Consider the following 22,991-nt stretch of genomic DNA (forward strand, 5'->3'; position numbering starts at 1 on the left):
TTTTTTCTACTTCTGTGAAAAATGTCATTGGAATTTTGATAGATATTGCATTAAATCTATAGATCCCTTTTGGCAGTATGGGCATCCTAAATACATTAATTATTCCAGTCCATGAACATGGGATATATTTTTCATTTATTTATATTTGTTTTAATTTCTTTCAACAATGTTTTATACTAATCAATGCACAGATCTTTCACCTCCTTGGTAAATTAACACCTAAGTATTTGTTCTTTTTGATGCTATTGTAAGTCATTTTGTTTATTTTTTTCTGAAAAACTTATTGTCAGTGTATAGAAACACAATTGATTTTTATATGTTGATTTCATTAACTGCTGTTTCACTGAGTTTATTAGTTCTAATAGTTTTTTGGTAGATTTTTAGATTTTTCAAAACATATTATATTATGTAAAAACAGAAACAATTTAATATCTTCCTTGTCAACTTAGATGTCTTTTATTTCTTTCTCTTCCATAACTGTTCTGGTTAGTACTTCCCATACTATGTCAAATAGAAGTAGCAAGAGTGTGCTACTGTTCCTGATGTTAGAGGAAAAATTTTCAGCTTTTCACCTTTGAGTATCATGTTAACTGTGGTATTATAATATATGGTTTTCAATTGTGTTAAGGTACATTCCTTCTATATCTAATATGTTGAAAGTTTTCATTATGAAAAGATGTTGAATTTTGCTAAATGCTTTTTTTTTGCATCTATTGAGATTTTTATCACTCATTCTGTTAATGTGGTATATAACATTTATAGATTTGTGTATGTTGAATCATCCTTACAATCCAGAGATAAATTCCACTTGATTATGGTATATAATCCTTTTAGTGTGTCATTGAATTCAGCTTGCTAGTATATTGTTGAGGACTGTTACCCCTATATTCATCAGGGATATTGGCCTGTAATTTTCTTTTCTAGTAGAATTCTTTTCTGTCATTGATATCAAGGCAATGCTGGCCTCATAGAATGAGTTTAGAAGTGTTTCCTCCTCTTTAATTTTTTGGAGGAGTTTGAAAAGGATTGCTGTTAGTCCGTCTTTAAATATTTGGTAGAGTTCAACAGTGAAGCTATATATTCCTAAGTTTTCTTTTGTATGAGTTTTTGACTTAAAGTGTTATTTTGTCTGATATGAGAATACCCAACCCTGTTGTCTTTTCATTGCAGAAATATCTTTTTCCATCCTATTTTCAGCCTATGTGTGTCCATAAAGTGTGTTCCTTGTATGCAGTGTATAGCCGGATTATTTTTTATCCATTCGGCTACCATATATATTTTAATGGGTACAGTTAATCCACTCACATTTAAAGTAAATATTGATAGGTAAAGACCTAGTATTGACATTTTGTTAATTATTTACTGACTGTTCTGTAATTTCTTTGCTCCCTTCTTTCTCTCTTCCTGTCTTATTTTGTGATTTGATGATTTTTGTAGTGGTGTGCTTTGATTCCTTTATATCTTTTGCATATCTGCTATAGGTTTGTCTTTTGCAATTATCATGAGTCTTATATAAAACAAACCATAAAAGACCCCAAATAGCTAAAACATTCTTTTTCAGGAAGAACAAAGCTGGAAGCATCACACCTCCTGATTTCAAATTGTATTATGAAGCTATAGGAATTAAAACACCATGCTACTGGCATAAAAAATAGACAAATAGAACAATGGAATAGAATAGAGGCCTGAGAAATTAACCCATACATGTATGGTCAGCTAATTTTTGACAAGAGCTCCAAGAATACACAATGGGGAAAGGGAAGTCTCTTCAATAAATGGTATTGAAAAAATTGGATCACATATAACAATCCGTTTTAAGTTAATAACAACTTAATTTCAATCACATACAAAAATTACTTGTTCACTCCCATGCACTTTTTCTTATTAGAGTCACAATTTATATCTTTTCTATTTATATCTATTAGCAAATAATTATTATTATTATTGTTATTATTCTTTTTTGAGATGGAGTCTCGCTCTGTCGCCCAGGCTGGAGTGCAGTGGCCAGATCTCAGCTCACTGCAAGCTCCGCCTCCCGGGTTCACGCCATTCTCCTGCCTCAGCCTCCCGAGTAGCTGGGACTACAGACGCCCGCCACCTCGCCTGGCTAGTTTTTTGTATTTTTTAGTAGAGACGAGGTTTCACCGTGTTAGCCAAGATGGTCTCGATCTCCTGACCTCGTGATCCGCCCGTCTCAGCCTTCCAAAGTGCTGGGATTACAGGCTTGAGCCACCGCGCCCGGCTGCAAATTATTTTAACTATAGTTATTTTTAATACTTTTGTATTTTAACTTTTATATTAGAATTCAATATGATTTACATATCACCATTGCAGTATTCTAAATTTGAAAATTAACTTATCTCTACCAGTGAGTTTTATACCTTCATATGTTTTCAGGTTGCTGATTAGTGTCTTTCAATTTCATTTTGAAGAACTTCCTTTTGCGTTTCTTTCAAGGCGGTTCTAGTGGTTGTAAGTTCCCCCAGCTTCTACCTTTCTGAGAAAGTATTTGTTCTTCATTTCTGGAGAACAGCTTTGACAGGTATAGTATTCTTGGTTAGCACATTTTTCCTTCGGCACTTTGAATATATTATCCCACTCTCTCCTGGTCTGTAAGAGTTCTGATGAGAAATCTACTGATAGCCTTTTGAAGGTGCCCTTGTATGTAACAAGTTGCTTTTCTCTTGCTGCTTTCAAAATTCTTTTTTTTAGACTTTTGACAGTTTGGTCATAATGCTTTTCTATGAAGACCTCTTTTTACTCAACCTCTTTAGAATCCTTTGGGCTTCCTGGATCTGTATGTTTGTTTCACTCTACAGGGTTGGAAAGCTTTCTGCCATTATATCATTAAGTAAGCTTTCTTCCCCTTTATTTTTCTCTACTTCTTCTTGAACACCAGTGTTTATATGGGTTCACTTGATAGTGTCCCATACATCCCATAGGCTTTTAAAAACTGTTTTTCATTATTTTGTGTGTGGTTGTTCCTCTACTGGATGATTTCAAATAATCTGTCTTTGAGTTCATTGATGTTGTTCTGCTTGATCAAGTCTGCTGTTGAAACTCTCCATTAAATTTTTCAGTTAAGTCATTGTATTCTTTAGCTCCATAAGTTTTGTTTGGTTCTTCATTTTGGTTTCTTATGGTTGAATGTCTCATTTTGTTAATATATTTTTTAAAATTTAATTTAGTAGTTTATCTGTATTCCCTCGTAGCTCACTGAGCTTTAAGTGGCTGTTTTGAATTCTTTGTCAGCTAATTTGTAAATCTTAATTTCTTTGGGGTCAGCCACTAGAGCTGTATTTTGTTCCTTTGGTGATGTCATATTTTCTTGAATCTTCATGTTCTTGAATTTTTGAATTTTCTGTGATTCTTCATTTTCTTGAATTTTTAAAAAGATGTCTTAAAATTTGAAGAAGTAGTCACCTTCTCCAGTATTTACTGACTGACTTTGGGCCTGTAGGATCTTCACCAGTGAACCTGGTTAGAAATTCTGGGAGTCTCTCTGAACTTTTCTATGGATGCACCTGCTCCATTCTTCTTATTCCTTATTAAGAAAGAAATCTTAGGATTGTGTGCCTTCTCTCTATCCAACAAAACCAGGCCTGGTACTGACAGCATTCAATTTATATTCCCTAAGGCAATGCCCTGAAGTACTTAATGTTGTACACCTTCTCCCTCACCAGTAGAGTCAAGCCAGATGCTAATATTTGTACATGTTGAGATCCATGTGATATCTGAAGGAGCTTGTGCAGGCCATGCACAGGGATGTGCAGGGTGCTTTCCATAGGAGAGGGTGGCACAGGGTGCTGGGGAAGTTCATCAGTTGGTTGTGGGGGTCCTCAGGCAAGTCATCCTGTGGGGTTCAGTGGTGGGTCTCTTTGTGGAGTCTGTGAGCTGATTAGTAGAGACTGTGACTGGCTGTAGAGAACTGCACAACAGTTGTTGTGCACTCTCTTCTCCCTGCTCCTAGGCTGATTCCTTCAGTGCTCTGGGCGAAGTGAGACAGAATGGACCTCCCAGCTAGGTAGCATTTCACAGGACCGCAAAAATTAGGCACACACATCACTCACTTTCCCTAGTAGTGGAAATTGCAGGTCAATCAGGCCTCTGTTGATACCAAGTTGTGCCACCTTCGGGGAGAGGTGACATGGGTAAAGTGAAACTACTTATCCTGTTTGATATTTTTACTCTTGGGTTTTTTGTTCCACAGTAGGGCTGGAAACTCAGTCAGACTCTGGGGCTCCCACAAAAATATTCCTGTCCATGGGTGGTTGCCAGTATTGGTGTTTCTGTGGAAATGAGAGCCAAAACCTCCTATTCTGCCATCTTGCTGATACCATTTCTGTCCTTTCTCCTCTCCATTTGTAGAGCTGACTTTGACATTTATCAAGTTAATATAAATAAACTGGTATGTTTCTGAGCAATATATGATATTCCAATTGACTTCTTTTCCTCTCTCTAAGGAATCTAAGTTTCTGTTTGTTTAAACTTACGGTTTTGGCCAGGCATGGTGGCTCATGCCTGTAATCCCAGCACTTTGGAAGGCTGAGGCAGGCGGATCACTTGAGGTCAGGAGTTCGAGACCAGACTGGTCAACATGGCAAAACCCCATCTCTACTAAAAATAGAAAAATTAATCAGGTTTGGTGGTACACGCCTCTAATCCCAGCTACTCAGAAGGCTGAGGCACAAGAATCGCTTGAACCTGGGAGGTGGAAATTGCAGTGAGCCAACATCACGCCACCTCACTCCAGCCTGGGTGACAGAGTGAGACTCTGTCTCCAAAAAGTAAATAAATAAACAAACATATGGTTTTGTAGCACATTTTAATATTTGCTATGATACACCAACCTCACCCACTTTTGATGTTATTCTTCAAAATTTCAAAATTGACATGGCAATTCAGTCTTATTTTTCCAAGTGTATTTTTAAAATGTTTGGTGAAATCTTCAAAGCATTCTTTTCTTATATATTTTGAAATTTACTTGTCGAAGGTGTAAAAGTATCTACTGGCATTTTATTTTAAACCGTACTGAATTTTTAGACTAAATTTGGGGGAACTTGACATTTTTATCATATTGAGTCATCTCATTCATGAATGTAACAGATCTCTTCACTTATTTATACCTATTATTTGTTTTACTTTTTTTTTTTTTTTTTTTTTACAATTTTGTCAATAAAGGTCTTTCTTAAGCATTCTTTTTTAGGTCAATTCTTAAATACTTTTATCACCTTGTGACTGTGTGAGTCAATACTCCTTAATAAACTCCCTTTGATATATACATCTATCTTATTAGTCCTGTCCCTCCCGAGAGCCCTAATACACCTAGTAATGGGTATTTTCAAACAAATAAGCAAAAAACTGCTGTAAAATTTTGCATAATAGAACTCTTGAAAGCTGCTTCTTTGAAATCAAGAACAAGACAAATATGCCTACTGATGCAGTTTGGATGTTTGACGTCTCATCAGATCTCATGTTGAAATTTGATCCCCAGTGCTAGAGGTGGGGCCTGATGGGAGGTATTTGGATTGTAGGCTTGGAGTAAGGAAGTTCAAGTCTCAAACCCTCAAAAGTAGGGAAGCTGACAGTGAAGCCTTCAGTCAGTGGCTGAAGGCCCAACTGTCCCTGGCAAACCACTGGTATGGGTCCAAAAGTCCAAAAGCTGCAGAACTTGGAGACAGATGTTTGAGGGCCGGAAGCATCTAGCATGGGATAAAGATGGAGGCCATAAGACTTAGCCAGTCTAGTCCTTCCACGTTCGTCTGCCTGCTTTTATGCTAGCCGCGTTGGCAGCTGGTTAAATGGTACCGACCCAGATTGAGGGTTGGTCTGCCTCTCCCAGTCCACTGACTCAAATGTTAATCTCCTTTGGCAATACTCTCACAGACACACCCAGGAACAATACTTTGCGTCCTTCAATCCAATCAAGTTGACACTCAGTATTAACCATCACACTAGGTTATACTGTCAGCCATGAGTATTATCATGCCTGGATGTTAAATTTTCTTCAGAGCCTTTTTCTTCACTTAAGTAGAAGATCAAATGCTACTTCTATTTTAATCTGCTACTATGGTGAATTACATTAATTCATTTCTTAAGTTAAAACAATCTCGCATTTTTGAGATTAAACCCAACTTAGATACAATATATTATCTTTTTCATATATTTATGGATCTATTTTGCTAATATTTTAAAGATTTCATATCTATTGTGTGTTACATAAGATGCCATTATTTTATATGTCACTATAAAAGAACAAAAAAACTGTCAATGAAACTATGACATAACACTTTAAAAAAAAAGATCAGTCAAGGTCCAACAAGTGTAGCAGTTTCCACAGGTGTTTTATTAATATATAATATATACATATATACACATATATATGATTTATGTTTCCCTATGATTTATTACAAGGAATTGGCTTACACAATTGATATATAAGCTGGCTAAGGAAGTTCACAGTCAGTAGTGCAGGCTGTCAGGAAGAGAACATCATGTGCACAAGGTAAAGTTACTCTCCACAAGTTGACAGTTTCTTCTCTCTCACTCACACACACACACACACCTCCGACTAGTTTTCAGGCCTTCCAGTGGATTGAATCATGTCTTCCCAGGTTATGGAGGTTAGTATCCCTTAGTTAACTCTTTGATTATGGACTTTCATGACATCTATAAACTCACAGCAGTGCCTAGATTTGTATTTGATTAAATAACTGTGACTTACAGCCTAGCCAAATTGACACATTGATAAAACTTTTACAATGTTTTTGCAAATAAAATTGCATCTTATTTCTTTTTGATTATTGTTAATGAAGAAGTATATTTATTTTTGTAAGATGATTTTGTATCTGAATCATTTCCTAAATTTTTTTTTTTTTTTTTTTGAGACGGAGTCTCGCTGTGTCGCCCAGGCTGGAGTGCAGTGGCGCGATCTCGGCTCACTGCAAGCTCCGCCTCCCGGGTTCACGCCATTCTCCCGCCTCAGCCTCCGAGTAGCTGGGACTATAGGCGCCCGCCACCACGCCCGGCTAGTTTTTTGTATTTTTAGTAGAGACGGGGTTTCACCATGTTAGCCAGGATGGTCTCGATCTCCTGACCTCGTGATCCACCCGCCTCGGCCTCCCAAAGTGCTGGGATTACAGGCTTGAGCCACCGCGCCCGGCCTAAATTTTTATATTCTAATAGTTGGTCATGGATTTAGTTTGGCATTCTCTGTTGATGATGATATATTATCTGAAAATAATTCCATTTGATCGTATTATCTGGAAATAATTCTAGTTAACACTCTTCATTGTATTTCTTATGGCATTGACCAGTATATCCAGTGATATGTTAATTAATGGCATTCATATCAAGTGGCCTTGATCATTCTCTGATACTGGTGGGACTATGTCTAAAATTCTACCATAAACAGGATGTTTGTTTTGTTATAAATCCTTTAAGGATGTTTCCTTCTATTCCTATTTTTTATGTTTTAAAAAATTATAACTAGGTTTTGAACTTTATGAAACATTTCTTTGGTACCTATTGAGAAAACCATGATAGCAACCCACTAGTGTGTAAATTATACTTATTGATTTGTTAATGTTAACTACACTTTTGGAGTTTTTCTGCAATAAACCTTAGCCTATGTATTATATTTTTTCTATGCAATTTCAGTTGGTTGACACATTTTACAAAAATAATTCATATCTGTTATGAATAACGTGGGCTTATAATTTTCTTTTCTAGCCTTATTTGATTTTGAAATTAAAGTTACTGTAACTTCATAAAATGTTTTAGATAACTTTTCTTCCTTTTCTACTTCCTAGAATTACTTTTCTAAGACAGGAGTTACCTGTCCTTTCAAAGTTGGCAGCACTTCCTTATAAAATTTTTTGGGCCAGGACCTTTTTGTAGTTCCACTGTAATGTGTCATATGATAAATAGGAAATTATCTTTCTTTTACAGTGAAATTTTAATAAATATAAACCCATATATATGATATTACAAAGGGAATAAGATACCATTTAGCTATACACTAATAATTAAGATGATAATTATTACACTCTATATACTTTTGAGTTGGTCTACCTAATAGGTTATACAGAAACATGTACAAGAGAGCACCAGTGTGTTTCCTCTTAAGCTCTCTCACAATCTCTGTACTTTTTATCCCTTAGGACATACGGGACGGTTATTGAAGTCTCTGTGCTTCATCAGTCTTTCCTTCCTGTTGCTGCACATTATTTTCCACATCACATTGGCGAGCCTTGAAGCTCAACATCGTATTGCACCTGGCTACAACTGTGAGTATTACGGTGTTTTCTTTTATGTGTTATATACGTGCATAATAAAGTGTGTGTCATCACACACATAGAAATCTGTGCAATAATTTTAACATTCATGGAAATAGTTGGTCTTGGCAATGCAGTGTAAATATATATAAAGAAATATTTCATTATAGGATGCATCACAACTTATCAGATTTTTAAATTTCGAGTTTAAATATATATATATAACTTACTCATGTCTGCAAAAAAATTTAGGTTGCTGAGTAATATGGAAGGTGGCTGGAGGGTGGAAGTGAAATTTATTATCTCTTCTGACTCACGGTCTTAAGTGTTTCTATTTCAAATTGATGATTTTCCATAATTCTACAAATGTCAAAATAAAAATATGATATGAAATGCTAAAGCAACATTCTTTTCTCTGCATTTATAACTGTAGTTACTCTATGTTCTCCACAGAGTGTAGACAGACAGGCAAGCTTACACACACACAAACACACACACACACACACTCTCTTGCTTTGGCTCCTTCCCAGGCAAAAATTCACAATACCTGGACACTTCAGATGGGACCTCTACTAATACCATGAAGAGGCCTGTATTTCCCAGTGGTGAAGGGAGGTAACCATCTCAAGTGTAGTCACAGCTGGCCTCTTGACCTGCCTCTTTCCAGGCCTTCCTTGCCCAAACAAAAAACTAGGTCTGCCTCTCCTAACCTCGCTCCTAAATATGTGGGCTTTGTGATACCATGATATTTCCAGGTCTCTGTCAAAGACATGTTTTATTCATGCACAAATGCCCTCTGCAGTCATCCTGTACTGCAATATAGTTTGAACATGTCAGCGTCTAACATAACATCTTTTCTTTTTTTTTTTTTTTTGCTATCCCCAGATGAAAATTCTACTCTGCTACGAGTCAATTTAATAGAAGTCATAATAGTAAACTTTATTTCCATAAAGTTAAATTCAAATTTGAAGTTTATTTCTACAAATGGTTATAGTTCCAATTTCAAGTTCTAGTATTTTTGATGAAGTAACCAATAGAGAGGGGATATGTGAAAGATTGAGTGAAAAAAGAAAAGCTTGAGTTTTTTACTTCCAGCCATAGGAACCTTGAAGGTAGATTTATAGAAATCATAAATTTCTTCTGAAAAACTAGTGATGCCTGTAATTGTGTTGGCTCATCAGGTGTTGTAGATTTTTTTGGTTTAGTTTTATGTGTAGCATTTAAAATTAATACATTCTTGAAAAAGGATAAAAGAGAATAACAAACAAACTTCAGAGCTTTGCAAACTAGTTTAATCCAAGATTGACACAGAGCAGGTTTTCAGCCCAGAGCACTTTTTAATGATCAAGTTATATAAACTGAAAATAGTGTTAGGATTGGTAATGGAAACACTGACTTTTAATTTAGAGTCGACTTCACTAATGTTATCGTTTCTCAAGCATTTGGAGTTATGATTATACTGTCAGAGATGTAAATACAAACTCAGTTATTCCGATATCCCACATTTGAAGTTTATCCTTTTTTGGCATCTGCATAGATAACACAGCAAAAATTCAACTAAAAAGACAAAAGCTGTACTGGTCATCAGTGTTGTACATTTTGAATGTTTTCTGTATGTTCAAGACATTGGTAAATTAAAATTAAAGCCCAGACAAGTCAGGTTACCCAATCATATTCAAGTAGTATTCAAATTCAAGACCACCAAGCACTCATTTATAAGTGTTTAATTTTGTTTTCTTAACAACTTCTTTACCCCATTGAAGATGCATACCCTCACCCTCATTATCGCAAAAGGTCCCAGCATCTCTTAGGAGTCTGACATAAGTTTTGGTGGGACAACAGTAGCATTTATAAATATTGAGTCATTGAAAGTTCTCGTTCCTCCAGAGTCCTATGAATATTAACTGGCAGTAATAAAGATGTTTTCAAACCACCCTATTTAGATTTTGACTAGTTGGCAGGTCTGTTAAAGGTGCCATTGTGCAGAGCTGAAACTTAATACCACTCCCTTCTGCCTTTTTTTTTCCCCCGCATTTCCAAAACAGTGTTCTCATAGGTAAGTGAGGAATCCATGGGGGCAGGGGAGACCTCTGTAAATTTTGCTCAAACATATGTTGTGCCGCTTAGTAAAATATTTTCATTCCACCAAAACTATGCTACTTAAATAAATGTAAACCCGGTTTCAATTATGTCATTACAGATTACATAGACGTAGTTTGTTTGACTCCGTGTTAGATGTGTGGCGATGTTAGTGAAATTTGAAGGCCGGTCTGGATTCTTGTGCTGTGCTTAAAGCATGCTATTGATTGAAAGAAACTTTTGAGTCAGAAACTATATAGGGAAAATTTGTGATGATAATATCTCCTGTTTATAGAGCATCTATGAACCATAAGACCCCAGGGATTATTCTATTCCTTTTTCAATTAATGACTCGTTCCTTTCTTGTCCCAGGAGGGCTTTGCTATGCTTTAAGTAAAGCACTCTCTCTATCCATGCATTGTCCTATTCATTCTCTAAACAAGTCCTCAGGGTGGACAGGGCTGTGCAGCTGGACCCCTGTGCTCTGTGTGCAGGACCCCCAGCCTCACGAGGAGCTGAGCAGGAGATTCCTTCGTCAGGCTCCATCCAGCGGGAAGCAGCGAAATCCTTTGATTTACATCAAGAGGCTGGTCTCCTGGCCAAGCCTTGCCCATGAAGGGCTATGCCTTTGTGTAGTCTCGTTTCTCCAAGAGGGGCCCTTTTTCTGTATAAACGCAGTGCCCAACCTGCGGATAGTGCTGAGGTAGGAATTGCAATGAAGAAACAGGCTCTAGTGGGCAAATGAGTTGCATGAAGCCATTGCATGTCTCAGCTGGAGTCTGAGCACGGATCTGTCTTCTTTCCACTCTTCCTCCATCTTTATGGAACTCTTTATTCATCGTGTGTGCAAGATTGTTTCCTCCGCTGTGGTTCCTAGGACTTTGGATAAGTCTATTTTCAAAGGGCTAAAGTTAGTGTTTCTGGTACTTAGTCTATGATTTTCCCTTGCTTGTCCTTATAATTAACTGAATATTTTCTTTGCTTCCTTAAATGGCAACATTCCTGGTTGGATTCAGCTTCCCCCAAAGGTTAGCCCCTCAGTTGCATTGCTCTTTCCCCCTGTGGGAGGAGGGGCAGCTAGAGTTTCATATTGTCTCATTCTACAAGCACATGAAACTTGGTCCAGAAGCCCACCAACCAAGAAATTAGGATGGGCCTCAATAGTGTTTCTTCCTGATGTGCTTGTGTCCTTGAAACACACAAGGCTCCCAGTGCCAAGAATCAAGGTATCAAGCATCAGCCTACGACAAGGAGACTGAGGGACAGACCCAGCCTGGCAGTTTATCCTCCCATCCCGACGACTGTGGGGAGGATTACAGAGTGAGCTGCTGCTGTGTGCACTCGGCTTGCCAGTACAAGTGCTGACTCATCCTTTGGCACACAAAGCTGTAAATTTCACCCCACACTTCGTTAGTTGTGCTAATTGGAGATGGACCCTAGGTGTGCAGAATCACCTGGTGGATCCATCCTCATAAAAATGAAATTCTTGATGTTAATTTTTCATATTTGAGACAGTACTGTGGAGAAAGAGCTAGTAAGTATGAAATGGGAGATAAAATACATAAAAGCAAACTCACACCGTGCATGTTTCTGAGTCCTGTTTTGAAACCACTCTTTCCTGCCTGCTTTCTTCTGACAGATGATCAGTGAGGCGGCTTGGGTTCCTCACCTTGCCCCGTCCCCTGCTCCTTCCATTCCCCAACTCATTCAGGCACCACACACAGCCCTCTTCTCTCCTCGGGCCAGCTTCCTGAAAGCAGATGTTGCCGCTCGATACAACAATTTAAAAAACTGGTCCAAGCTATAACTTTACTTCTGGCCACCTGTGCATGGAAAGATTAGGATGCTATTGTCTCATTCCTCTGAAAAGCATGTGGATCATATATGTACCTTCTGATCACGTATAGGAGACCTTTGCCTTAAGTACTATTTCCTTCCAGCCTTGGTAACTGAGGCCTTGACTCACGGAGACACACGCCGACCTAGATGGAGCCTGCTGCTCCGCACAGTGGGCAAAGAGACACTTATGATCCACAGACTCTGGGTGGAAGCATTGCTGAAAGAGAACTTTTGTAGCCCAAGATCTGATGGAGTCAACGCTCTTGGAATAATGAACACGCATTGTTTTTACTGCCGAAAGCCAGACACCGGCACGAAGGCGAGCTGAGTGGGGGTACCGCATGACACCCATCCGTATGAACAACCCTTAGGCCAATGCCATGTCGATATTTTGATTCACCTTTAGTAATAGATAGGGAAGCTCACTTCATGCAGCAGTTTTCAAATAAAATACCTCATTTTATCATGATAAATATTTTTCATGACTTTGTATGCTATTTAATATATGAGAAAATTTAGGATCTTGGGTGACTGTGAGCTAGTGGTGGATCTCTGTGCCTCGGTTTCCTCAACTGTCAAATGAAGATAACAGCCATCATCTCGTAGGTTGTTGTGAGGTTCGAGTTAATATAAGCCATGCCCTTGGGACTGTGCTTGACCGATTGTAAGTGGTCAAATAGTACAAGCTGTTGTTCTTGTTGCTGTTATTAGAGAAGTCCTAATTCTTGCCTAAGGTCACACACCACTACAAGGTAATAGAGACAACTCCAAACCAAATCCTGTCTCCAAATTATGCAAAGTCACATGGATGAAATTTGGAAATTACAAAACCTGCATGGTACCAAATCATTCTCTATGATAGTCTTTTTCAGTTTCTTGCTAATGCCGTTGTACTAGAATTTGTACCTACTCTACCCCATGTGGTTAGAATCCAAAATAAAAGGGTTAAATGGCACTGGGTGGAAGGTAGCATCAGTGATGTGTGTCTTTAGTGACCCTGAGTTTTCCTTCCAGAATTTTTCACCTTCTCAGCAACCTCCCAACTGCAGTCTCTCACTCCACCTGCCCCACAGCTGCAGCCTTGGGCCTGGCCTGACCTTCTGAATATTTTATGGCTTTTTTCTCATTCCCGCATCTACCTGAAAGCTTGTCATCTGCTCCATGACCTCCAACTCAGAGGAATAGATAATAAATACATTTTTCACTATTTATTGCCTTTTCTACATTGTAGAACTTTAGAAGAAAGACGAACATGATGGAAGAGTTAGGAGGAAAATTAACATTTTCGTGTAAAATAAATGAACACTCTACTGTTATTATCTCAGGAGGAAAATTAACTAACATTTTCGTGTAAAATAAATGAACACTCTACTGTTATTATCTTTTTTTTTTTTTTTTTTTTTTTTTTTTTTTTTTGAGATGGAGTCTTGCTCTGTCACCCAGGCTGGGTGTATTTTTAGTAGAAACTGGGTTTCACCATGTTGGCCAGGCTGATCTCAAACTCTTGACCTCAAGTGATCTGCCCACCTCGGCCTCCCAAAGTTCTGGGATCACAGGTGTGAGCCACCACACCCAGCTGCTGTTATTATCTAATTCTTAGGATGTCTCTTAAAAGTGTTGGCTTTCACTATCATATTATTGGTAGAGAAGTGAGTCCCAGAGGCAAAAAGTGCCTCGCCTTAGGCTGCTCATTAGTGAGTAACAGAGCCGGAATTAAATTCAGGTCTCCTGGACTACACAGCCTGTACTCTTTCCTGCACCCTCATACGTGTGCTGGGGAAAATTTTATGCAGAATTGGACTTTGGTTAATTAGATTTTGAGGAATAGATATGATTAGGATACATAAATTTTGGAGGCTGTGCTGGGTGAGAGGACAGTTAATCTAATATACTAACTCTGGTTAAAATATGAATGGCCGGAAGTGACTGTATATGCTTGACTTGGTAAATGATATTGGCCTTTAGGAATATATTCACCCCTAGGAGTGAGTCATGGGGACACTTGGGACTGCATGGCTGAGGAGCTGGGTGTGCATTCATCATCAGGGATATGTTTTCCCAGCCTCTTTGAGCCCACCGTCCCTACCACGTCCTCCAAGTGGGTCCTGTCATAGCCTTGTGTCAACTTGTTAATAACCAAGTCTCCTGCTCTAAGATGGTTTTAATCTGTAAGCCTGAGGAAACTGGAGATGTTTTTCCTAAAGATATAAATAAAACAGTAAATCAACCAGAATGTACTGGATGACTCTTGGTGTTCAGAAATTTACTTCCCTGGAGTGTGTGTGGCCCTGAGATTCTAGATCCCGAGACTGTTCCCAGAATTACACATAGGCAGTCTAATCCATTCCCTACACAGCAGCCTTTCAAAATTTTGAAGATGGCTTTGATGCCACATCAGTGTTTTTCCATATGCCTCTTGAGTCCCTCATCCTCTGCTATTTACCAAGCTTGTTGGTCAATGTTGCATGGCTGATTGGTGAGATAGAGTCAGTGACTGGTTATGGGGAGTTGCCAGGGCCTGATTAATGCCAAACATCAAGGGGCAGTGACTTTCCTTGTTCTGGGTACCGTCCTTCCCATCAGTGGAAATTGCCGTATCGTGGATTAATGTAGAGCTTTTCTGACCTGAAACATCAGATCTGTTTCTTGTGAAATCCTATTTATATTTCTGTAAAAGCAGACATGTTCCCACCTTTGATTTGGGATTTTGATTCTGCCCGTATGCAGAGCCTCCTTCCCTACCTTCTATCACCTTTATCTCATCCCCTAACAAGGCAAACTTTAGTCTAGAGTTCCTGGCACGGATCAAGCACTCTAACAAGCCTTCCTTTCCTTCCTCTTTCTCGTGACTCACTGCATCTCACACCCAGCTCTGTGTGTGTGTGTGTGTGTGTGTGTGTGTGTGTGTGTGTGTGTGTGTAACATCTTTTTGGTTCTAAGTTTTGCTGTAAATCAGTAATGATAACATCTTCCATGTATAATTTCCCATTATGTTCCAGGCATATTGATAATGTCTTGATTCTGCATTATAGTCCTGCTAGGTCCTTGATATTTTACTCATTTGCAGATAAAGAGAGGTAGCAACTTTGACAACTTGTCAAAAAAAGTTGTCAAAAAAAGGAAGTGGTCAAAAAAAGGAAGAAATGTAGTGATAGCATCCAGGGTCGCCCATGGAGGGTGCCGGGACCCTATGCAGCCGTGTGCATGCAGGGCAATGAGCTCGTCCAGATGGGCAGAAGAGCTGTAGGGAAGCTGTACTTCTGTACTTGTCCCTACCCCATGGTTGTCATCTCCTCCCTCCCATTGCCAATTCCAATAAGCTTTCTATTGCCTGGCCATCCCTTTGCCCATGTTATTCCCCCGGGAGAATGTCCTTATACACACTGCCAGTCCTCTGCCAGGTCCATTCTTCAATACTGGCCACTTCCTCCAGATAACCCGAGTTAATACCCCCAGGTAGATGGGGTCAGATGTCTTTGGGCTCCCAAATACCCAGAGTATCAGTCATTAAACTTTTCATGTGGAGTGATAATCACTGATTTTATATGTTCTCCCATTAGAATATTATCACATTAAGGGTAGAACCTCTCATATTTCATTTATTGTTGTAACCTGAGCACCGACTACAGTGGCTGATTATAGCATACTGCCCAACAGTTGAAGAATGAATAAATGAATTAATAGCAGCCAAAAAAAAAGGGAAATAAAAGTGTGGCAAGGACAAAATTTGATGACTCTCTTGCTTTGTTTTGTGACTGATTCTCGGTGGTGTCCTCACCTGTTGGACTTGTGAGTAGACAATTGAGGAGAGCAGCTAAGTGCACCCATGCCCTCTCTTGGCCAGGAGCTCTGTCCCCTCACTCCTCTCCTACAGGTGCACACCCCAAATCCTGCTGAGATAGTTGTTCCCATTTCTCATCTTCTTAATTCATGAAGAAATATTAGAATGACATGTTTTATTTCTCTTTAGAAATTATTTATCAAATAAAGTTACCTGGTATTTATTTCCTTTGCAAAAAAAATGGATTTCCATTTGGATTTGGGAAAATTAAGACTGAAAACCATAAATGAGAAAGCTAGAGTTAGAAGTGTCAAGGAAGGAAAGAGAAGAAAAGGAGGTGTGGGACTGTGCTTTAACAAGGAGACCTCAATAAGAAACGAGGGGAGAAGAGCCCCCAAATGAGTAGCAGTGGAGCCATGAACCTCACGCCCCATCTGCTCCCCACCACGCCGACCAGTCCTTGCTGTAAGACAAATCACAGAGCAGGAAGTTTAAAATGATTTGGGATTGATTTGGTTTGCTTAAATAACAATTTCTCTAACCTCAGCTCTATGATGCAGCATTTCTAGTGTAAATTATTTACAATAAAAGCACTGAGCAAGTCTGTGTGGTATGGAAGTAAACTGAACCTCAAAATTATAGACGAACGATGTAAAGCTATAACTGTATGTTTCAAAATTTATGGAATATGGAAGGACATTTCAAGGGCATTTGGAAGCAGCAGAATTGGGCTAAGCATAGTAATGACATTCTAGAAAATATTAATTGTATGACATAAGCATAGTTATTTTTCAGACTTACAAAACTGATGTATATTTTAGGGCTTAGGTAGGTGGATTTATAAATAAAAACCATTTTTTCCTATAATCAGGAGTTTGGATTTAGACAATTCTTCTTGATTTTGAGTATTGAGAATATATTTTAGGCATCTAGAAGCTTGGCAAAGCAGTTGCTAATATAATTTATGCCTTACATTCACTTGAGAGACATTTAAACATTTCATGGTGATTCATGTTGCAGAATATGGGCATATAAAAACATTAATATAATATCAAACATTAATATAAAAGTATTATACATTATAAACAACTGTTGCATATTGATTTACCATTTATTTTTTGAAAAAAGTATTTTCTTTGCAAATGTGTATCACATTATTGATAATTATTGTTTTAAATATTTTTTCTTTACCTTGCACTTTTATTTAGTATATAATCTCTTATTTTTTAATGGACATAACTCTGGAAGAACCCCAAACTGTTGTTAGGAAGTAATACCGTAGAGTAAGATTTGATTGCTGAAGTCCAGCACTTCCCATCAACATACCACCATCATTCTTTACACAACTAGAAAACATTCCTAAAATTTATGTGGAATTAAAAGAGTATCCACATAGCCAAAGCAAGACTAACCAAAAAGAACAATCTGGAGGCATCACATTACCTGACTTAAACTATACCATAAGACCATAGTCACCAAAGCAGCATGGTACTGGTATAAAAATAGGCACACAGACTAATGGAATAGAATAGAGAACCCAGAAATAAAGCCAAATACTTAACAGCTAACTGATCTTTGATAAAGTGAACAAGAACATAAAGTGAGAAAGGGCACCCTATCTGACAAATGGTACTGGGATAATTGGCAAGCCACAGGTAGAAGAATGAAACTGAATTCTCATCTCTTACCTTATACAAAAAACAACTCAAAATGGGTCAGAGACTTAAATCTAAGACCTGAAGCCATACAAATTCTAGAAGATAACATTGGAAAACCCCTTCTAGCCATTGGCAAAGACTTCATGACCAAGAACCCAAAAGCAAATGCAACAAAAACGAAGATAAATAGATGGCACTTAATGAAACTGAAAAGCTTCTGTACAGCAAAATATAATAATAATCAAAAGAGTAAACAGACAACCCGCAGAGTGGGAGAAAATCCACACAATCTACACATTGACAAAAGATTAATGTCCAGAATCTACAGGGAACTCAAACAAATCAGTAAGGAAACAAAGAATCTCATTTAAAAAATGGGCTAAGGATGTGAATAGACAGTTCTCAAAAGAAGATACACAAGTGGCCAAGAAACACGTGAAAAAATGCTCAACATGGCTAATTATCAGTGAATTGCAAATCAAAACCTCAATGCGATACCACTTCATTCCTACAACAATGGCCATAATAAAAAAAAATAGATGTTGGCATGGATGTGGTAAAAAGGAAACACTTTCATACTGTTGATGGGAATGTAAACTAGTACAACCACTGTGGAAAATAGTGTGGAGATTCCTTAAAGAACTAAAAGTAGAACTACCATTGGATCCAGCAATCCCGCTCCTTGGTGCCTACCTAGAGGAAAAGAAATCTTTATATGAAAAAAATACTTGCACACACCTGTTTATAGGAGCACAATTTGTAATTGCAAAAACATGGAACCAGCCCAAATGCCCATCAATCAATGAGTGGATAAAGAAAATGTGATATATAGGCCAGGTGTGGTGGCTCATGCCTGTAATCCCAGCACTTTGGGAGGCCGAGGCAGGCAGATCACGAGGTCAGGAGATTGAGACCAACCTGGCTAACACAGTGAAATCCTGTCTCTACTAAGAATACAAAAAATTAGCTGGGCATCGTGGCATGCGCCTGTAATCCCAGCTACTCAGGAGGCTGAGGCAGGTGAATCGCTTGAACCTGGGAGGTGGAGGTTGCAGTGAGCCAAGATTGCACCACCGCAATTTGAGCTTGGGTGACAGAGTGAAACTCAATCTCAAAAAAAAAAAAAAAAAAAAAAACCCCAGAGAAAATGTGGTATAATACCATGGAATACTACTCAGCCATAAAAAAGAACAAACTAATGGCATTTGCAGCAACCTGGATAGAATTGGAGACTATTTTTCTAAATGAAGTAACTCAGGAATGGGAAACCAAACATTGTATGTTCTCATAAGTGGGAGCTAAGCTATGAGCACACAAAGGTATTAGAATGATACAATGGACTTTGGGGACTCGGGGGAAAGAGCAGGAGGTGGGTGAGGGATAAAAGACAACACATTGGGTACAGTGTACACTGCTTGGTTGATGGGTGAACCAAAGTCTCAAAAGTCACCACTAAAGAACTTATTCATGTAACCAAACAACATCTGCTTCCCAAAAAAACTATAAAAATAAAAAATAATTAAAAATTTTTAAAAAAAGCTACTCCAGTGATTCAATCTGCACTCGATATTGAGGGCTCCTAATGGAAACTATAACAAGAAATGTGGGTTTAGCTTATGGGCAATAGAAATAATTTAACAACTTTTATAAAGGAGAGATAAATGTAAAGATTTGTGTTATGAAACAATGCACTGTGGCCATCTGTGTGGAAGAGGGATTGACAGTGGAGAAGACTGGCAGCAGGAAACCATTGTGCAGGCAGTGGCACTGATCCATCCAGAAGGAATGACAGCTTTAGCTAGGGCGGCCATGATGTAGCAGAGAATTGAAGATGGTGGAGAGATATTAAGGAAGAGCCAGAGTTTGGAGAATGAATGGCTTAGGAGTGGGCTATTAGGAAGGAGGAAGGACCTAAAATGAGGCCCAGATTTCTGACTTGAGGAGCCGGTGAAGGACTATACCTTCCTGAAGTGGAGCTGATGAATTCCGGCTTGATGGAGGAGAGTTTGGATTGAACTCCAGGTGTCAGTGAGGGACCTGGTTGGATATTTTCATTTTTGCATATATATTTTCACATTTTATGTAACATTATTATTGACATTCTATATTTGTTATTGCATCCATTTCTTTATCCATTCGGAGCAAACATTTATGGGAATCTGTACTAGACATTGTTTTAGCTTTAAAATTCTTTGGTAAAAATGTCAAGTATCCTTGCCCTCATGAACCTTATGTTTCCCTACATCTGTGTTTGATGATTGCCATCAAATGTGGGTGAAAAATAGAACGCTTAACTGCTCTGTGTCATGTTTCTACATTTCTACATAGTCTTTATAAATGCTTCGTTTCTGCCACAGTCTTTCCTCATGTGGACAGATAAAAATGTTTCAAATCTTTCCTTGGGTGGTTTTTATTTTTGTCATTCAATATTTTGAGCATTTTCACATATAAATCTATTGTTTATTTCCTTAGGATAAGTTTATAACAGTGGATTTATAAGGTCAAAGAATTTGGACGTTATTTTCACTCTTTCTAGACTGTACCATATTGTTCATCAACATGCTTGTACTTCTTAGAATACCACTAGCCAAGATAGATAGATAGATGTTTTTTAAGAGCACCATAATATTTCAAGCCTTTAAACCCTTTGAGCCTGAGAAATCCTTGCTGATAGCCTCACTCCAGTGTACAAATGAGCAAGAAACACATTAAAAATGCCCTACATCATTAGTCATTATGGACGTACAAATCCAAACTGCAATGAGATACAGTGTTACACTCAATAAGATGGCTCTAATAAAAAACAAATGACAAAAAAAAAAGTGTGACAATAACACGTGTTGACATGAATGTGGAGAAACTGGAGCTCTCTGCTGGTGGAAATGAAAATCGTACACCCACTGTGGAAAGCAGTTTGGTGGTTCTTCAAAAAATTAAACATAGAACTGCCACATGATCTAACAATTTCACTCCTTGGTATACACACAGAAGAATTGAAAACAGGTATTCACAGAGATACCTGCTCACAAATGTTCAGAGCGGCGCTATTCATGTTAGCCAAAAGGTAGAAATAATCCAAATATCCATCAAAGGATGAATGAAATTATATATATATATATGAATATTATTCAGCCAAAAAACTAAAGTATTGGCAAATGCTGTAACATAGAAGAACCTTGAAACATTATGCTAAGTGAGGGAGCCAGACACCAAGTTCACAGACTGTATGACTCCATTTAGATGAAGTGTCCAGAATAGGCAAATCCATAAGGACAGCGCAGATTGGTATCGCCAAGGGCTCTGGGTAGGGTAGAATGTGGCATGATTACTTAATGGGTAGGAGTGTTTCTCCGGAGTGATGATGGTGTTTTGGAACTAGTAGGATGGTAGTTGCATACCCTGGTGAACAAGGACTGCCATCAATTTGGGTGAATAGCACTGAATTGCTTACTTTCAAATGGTTAATTGTTTGATATGTGAATTTCACCTTAACAAAGGAGAAAAAAAGTATACCGTATTCACTGAAGTCTCATCAGCATTTCAGTAAAACTTTTGCTAATTTAGTAGATTTTAAATTACCCAATGCTTCTTTAAAAATAGTGAAGATAGGTCAGGCGCAGTGGCTCACGCCTGTAATCCCAGCACTTTGGGAGGCTGAGGCGGGTGAATCACGAGGTCAGGAGATCAAGACCATCCTGGCGAACACGGTGAAACCCCGTCTCTACTAAAAACAGAAAACATTAGCCGGGCATGGTGGTGGGCGCCTGTAGTCCCAGCTACTTGGGAGGCTGAGGCAGGAGAATGGCCTGAACCAACAGGTGGAGCTTGCAGTGAGCCGAGATTGCGCCACCGCACCCCAGCCTGGGTGACAGAGTGAGGCTCTGTCTCAAGAAAAAAAAATAAAATAGTGAAGATAAATATTTTTCCATGTGTTTACTGTTTGTGTTTATTTCTGTAGAATATTTGCTGATATTACTCTCTGCAAATATATTTTACAAGGTTGATTTTTAAGAGCTGATTTTTGGCCGGGCGCAGTGGCTCACGCCTGTAATCCCAGCACTTTGGGAGGCCGAGGCGGGTGGATCACCAGGTCAGGAGATCGAGGCCATCCTGGCGAACCCGGTGAAACCCCGTCTCTACTAAAAACTACAAAAAACTAGCCGGGCGAGGTGGCGGCGCCTGTAGTCCCAGCTACTCGGGAGGCTGAGGCAGGAGAATGGCGGGAACCCGGGGGGCGGAGCTTGCAGTGAGCTGAGATCCGGTCACTGCGCTCCAGCCTGGACGGCAGAGACTCCGTCTCAAAAAAAAAAAAAAAAAAAGAGCTGATTTTTGTTAATTTTTATTACATTGAATTTAAAAAAATATTATAATCCATTGTCCCTGTTTTTTCTTATTGCTTCAGTGCTATACACTCAGAGTTGATATGTATTGTACTCTAGTTTTTGCTCATGTTTATAATTTAAAATGTTTAATCACTTTAATTAATGTGGAGGTTAATTAATCACTTTAATTAATGTGGAATTTATTTGGTATAGAGACTTTGAAAAGTGGATTTTTTTCCCCAAATGGCTGTTTTTCCGTCATCATTGATTGAATAATTCTTCCCTTCATACCCATAGATGAGCTTCACTCATTCACAAGGCAGCCTTCTTTCAGGTCTGGCAGGAAGATGGTTTCTTAGGTACCTTACAGAGCCTGTCTCTCTGATACATCTTTTTCTTCTCCTTCTTTCTCCGCGTTCTACCCGCCCGCCCCCCCCCCCCCCCCCCCGCCACCACATTCCTTTTTATTGTGAAACTTCAGGTTCTATTTGGAAAAGATTCTGAATAAGTCTGAAAAGACAAAATTCAAGTGGAAAGTATAGGTCTTGGAGGACTTCAAAATGCAGATCACACCCTAAATTAGCATCTACTAAAATGTTCAGTCATCTTCATTTCAGAGTAAGGCATAAACTATGTTCACCCATGAACTATGGGGTGTATGTCTCAATACCAACCCATAACATTGACAAATAGCTTTTGTTAAGGTAATATTATTCCATGTGTTTTAAGACCCAGTTTAACCTTAATTTATAGATGCTCTTTATCTCACTCTACCATGACTTAAGTCAGTAGGAAAAGTACTGCCATCTATTTGGGAGAAACAAGATAAATGCAGAAAGTGAATTCAGGTTTTTTCCTTATTGTAATCTCATGTAACATGCTAATGTGGAAAACCATTTTTTAAACTTTTTCCAGATGTTATGCATCTATTCAATGTATTGACCTTAAATTTGGTATGTATTTGGTGAGACTTTTCTGTTGCACTTAGGCAGAGATACGGAAACATTGTTTTTAGTCCAGAGAGTAAATGCCACTG

The 22,991-nt window shown here is 38.4% G+C and overlaps 1 protein-coding gene across 11 annotated transcripts in view; it reads left to right on the top strand.

The window, feature by feature from the left end:
* The window catches only part of PIEZO2 (piezo type mechanosensitive ion channel component 2), a 465,650-nt gene that overhangs the window by 156,518 nt on the left and 286,141 nt on the right, over nt 1-22,991 (top strand). For all 11 annotated transcript variants that reach the window (XM_050767526.1, XM_050767528.1, XM_050767531.1 and 8 more), the window contains exon 3: nt 8,163-8,288. In XM_050767526.1, the coding sequence (XP_050623483.1) occupies nt 8,163-8,288 (126 nt within the window). The remainder of the gene's footprint in view (nt 1-8,162; nt 8,289-22,991) is intronic.

The sequence above is a fragment of the Macaca thibetana genome, chromosome 18, assembly GCF_024542745.1.
Source record: "Macaca thibetana thibetana isolate TM-01 chromosome 18, ASM2454274v1, whole genome shotgun sequence".
Classification (NCBI taxonomy): domain Eukaryota; kingdom Metazoa; phylum Chordata; class Mammalia; order Primates; family Cercopithecidae; genus Macaca; species Macaca thibetana.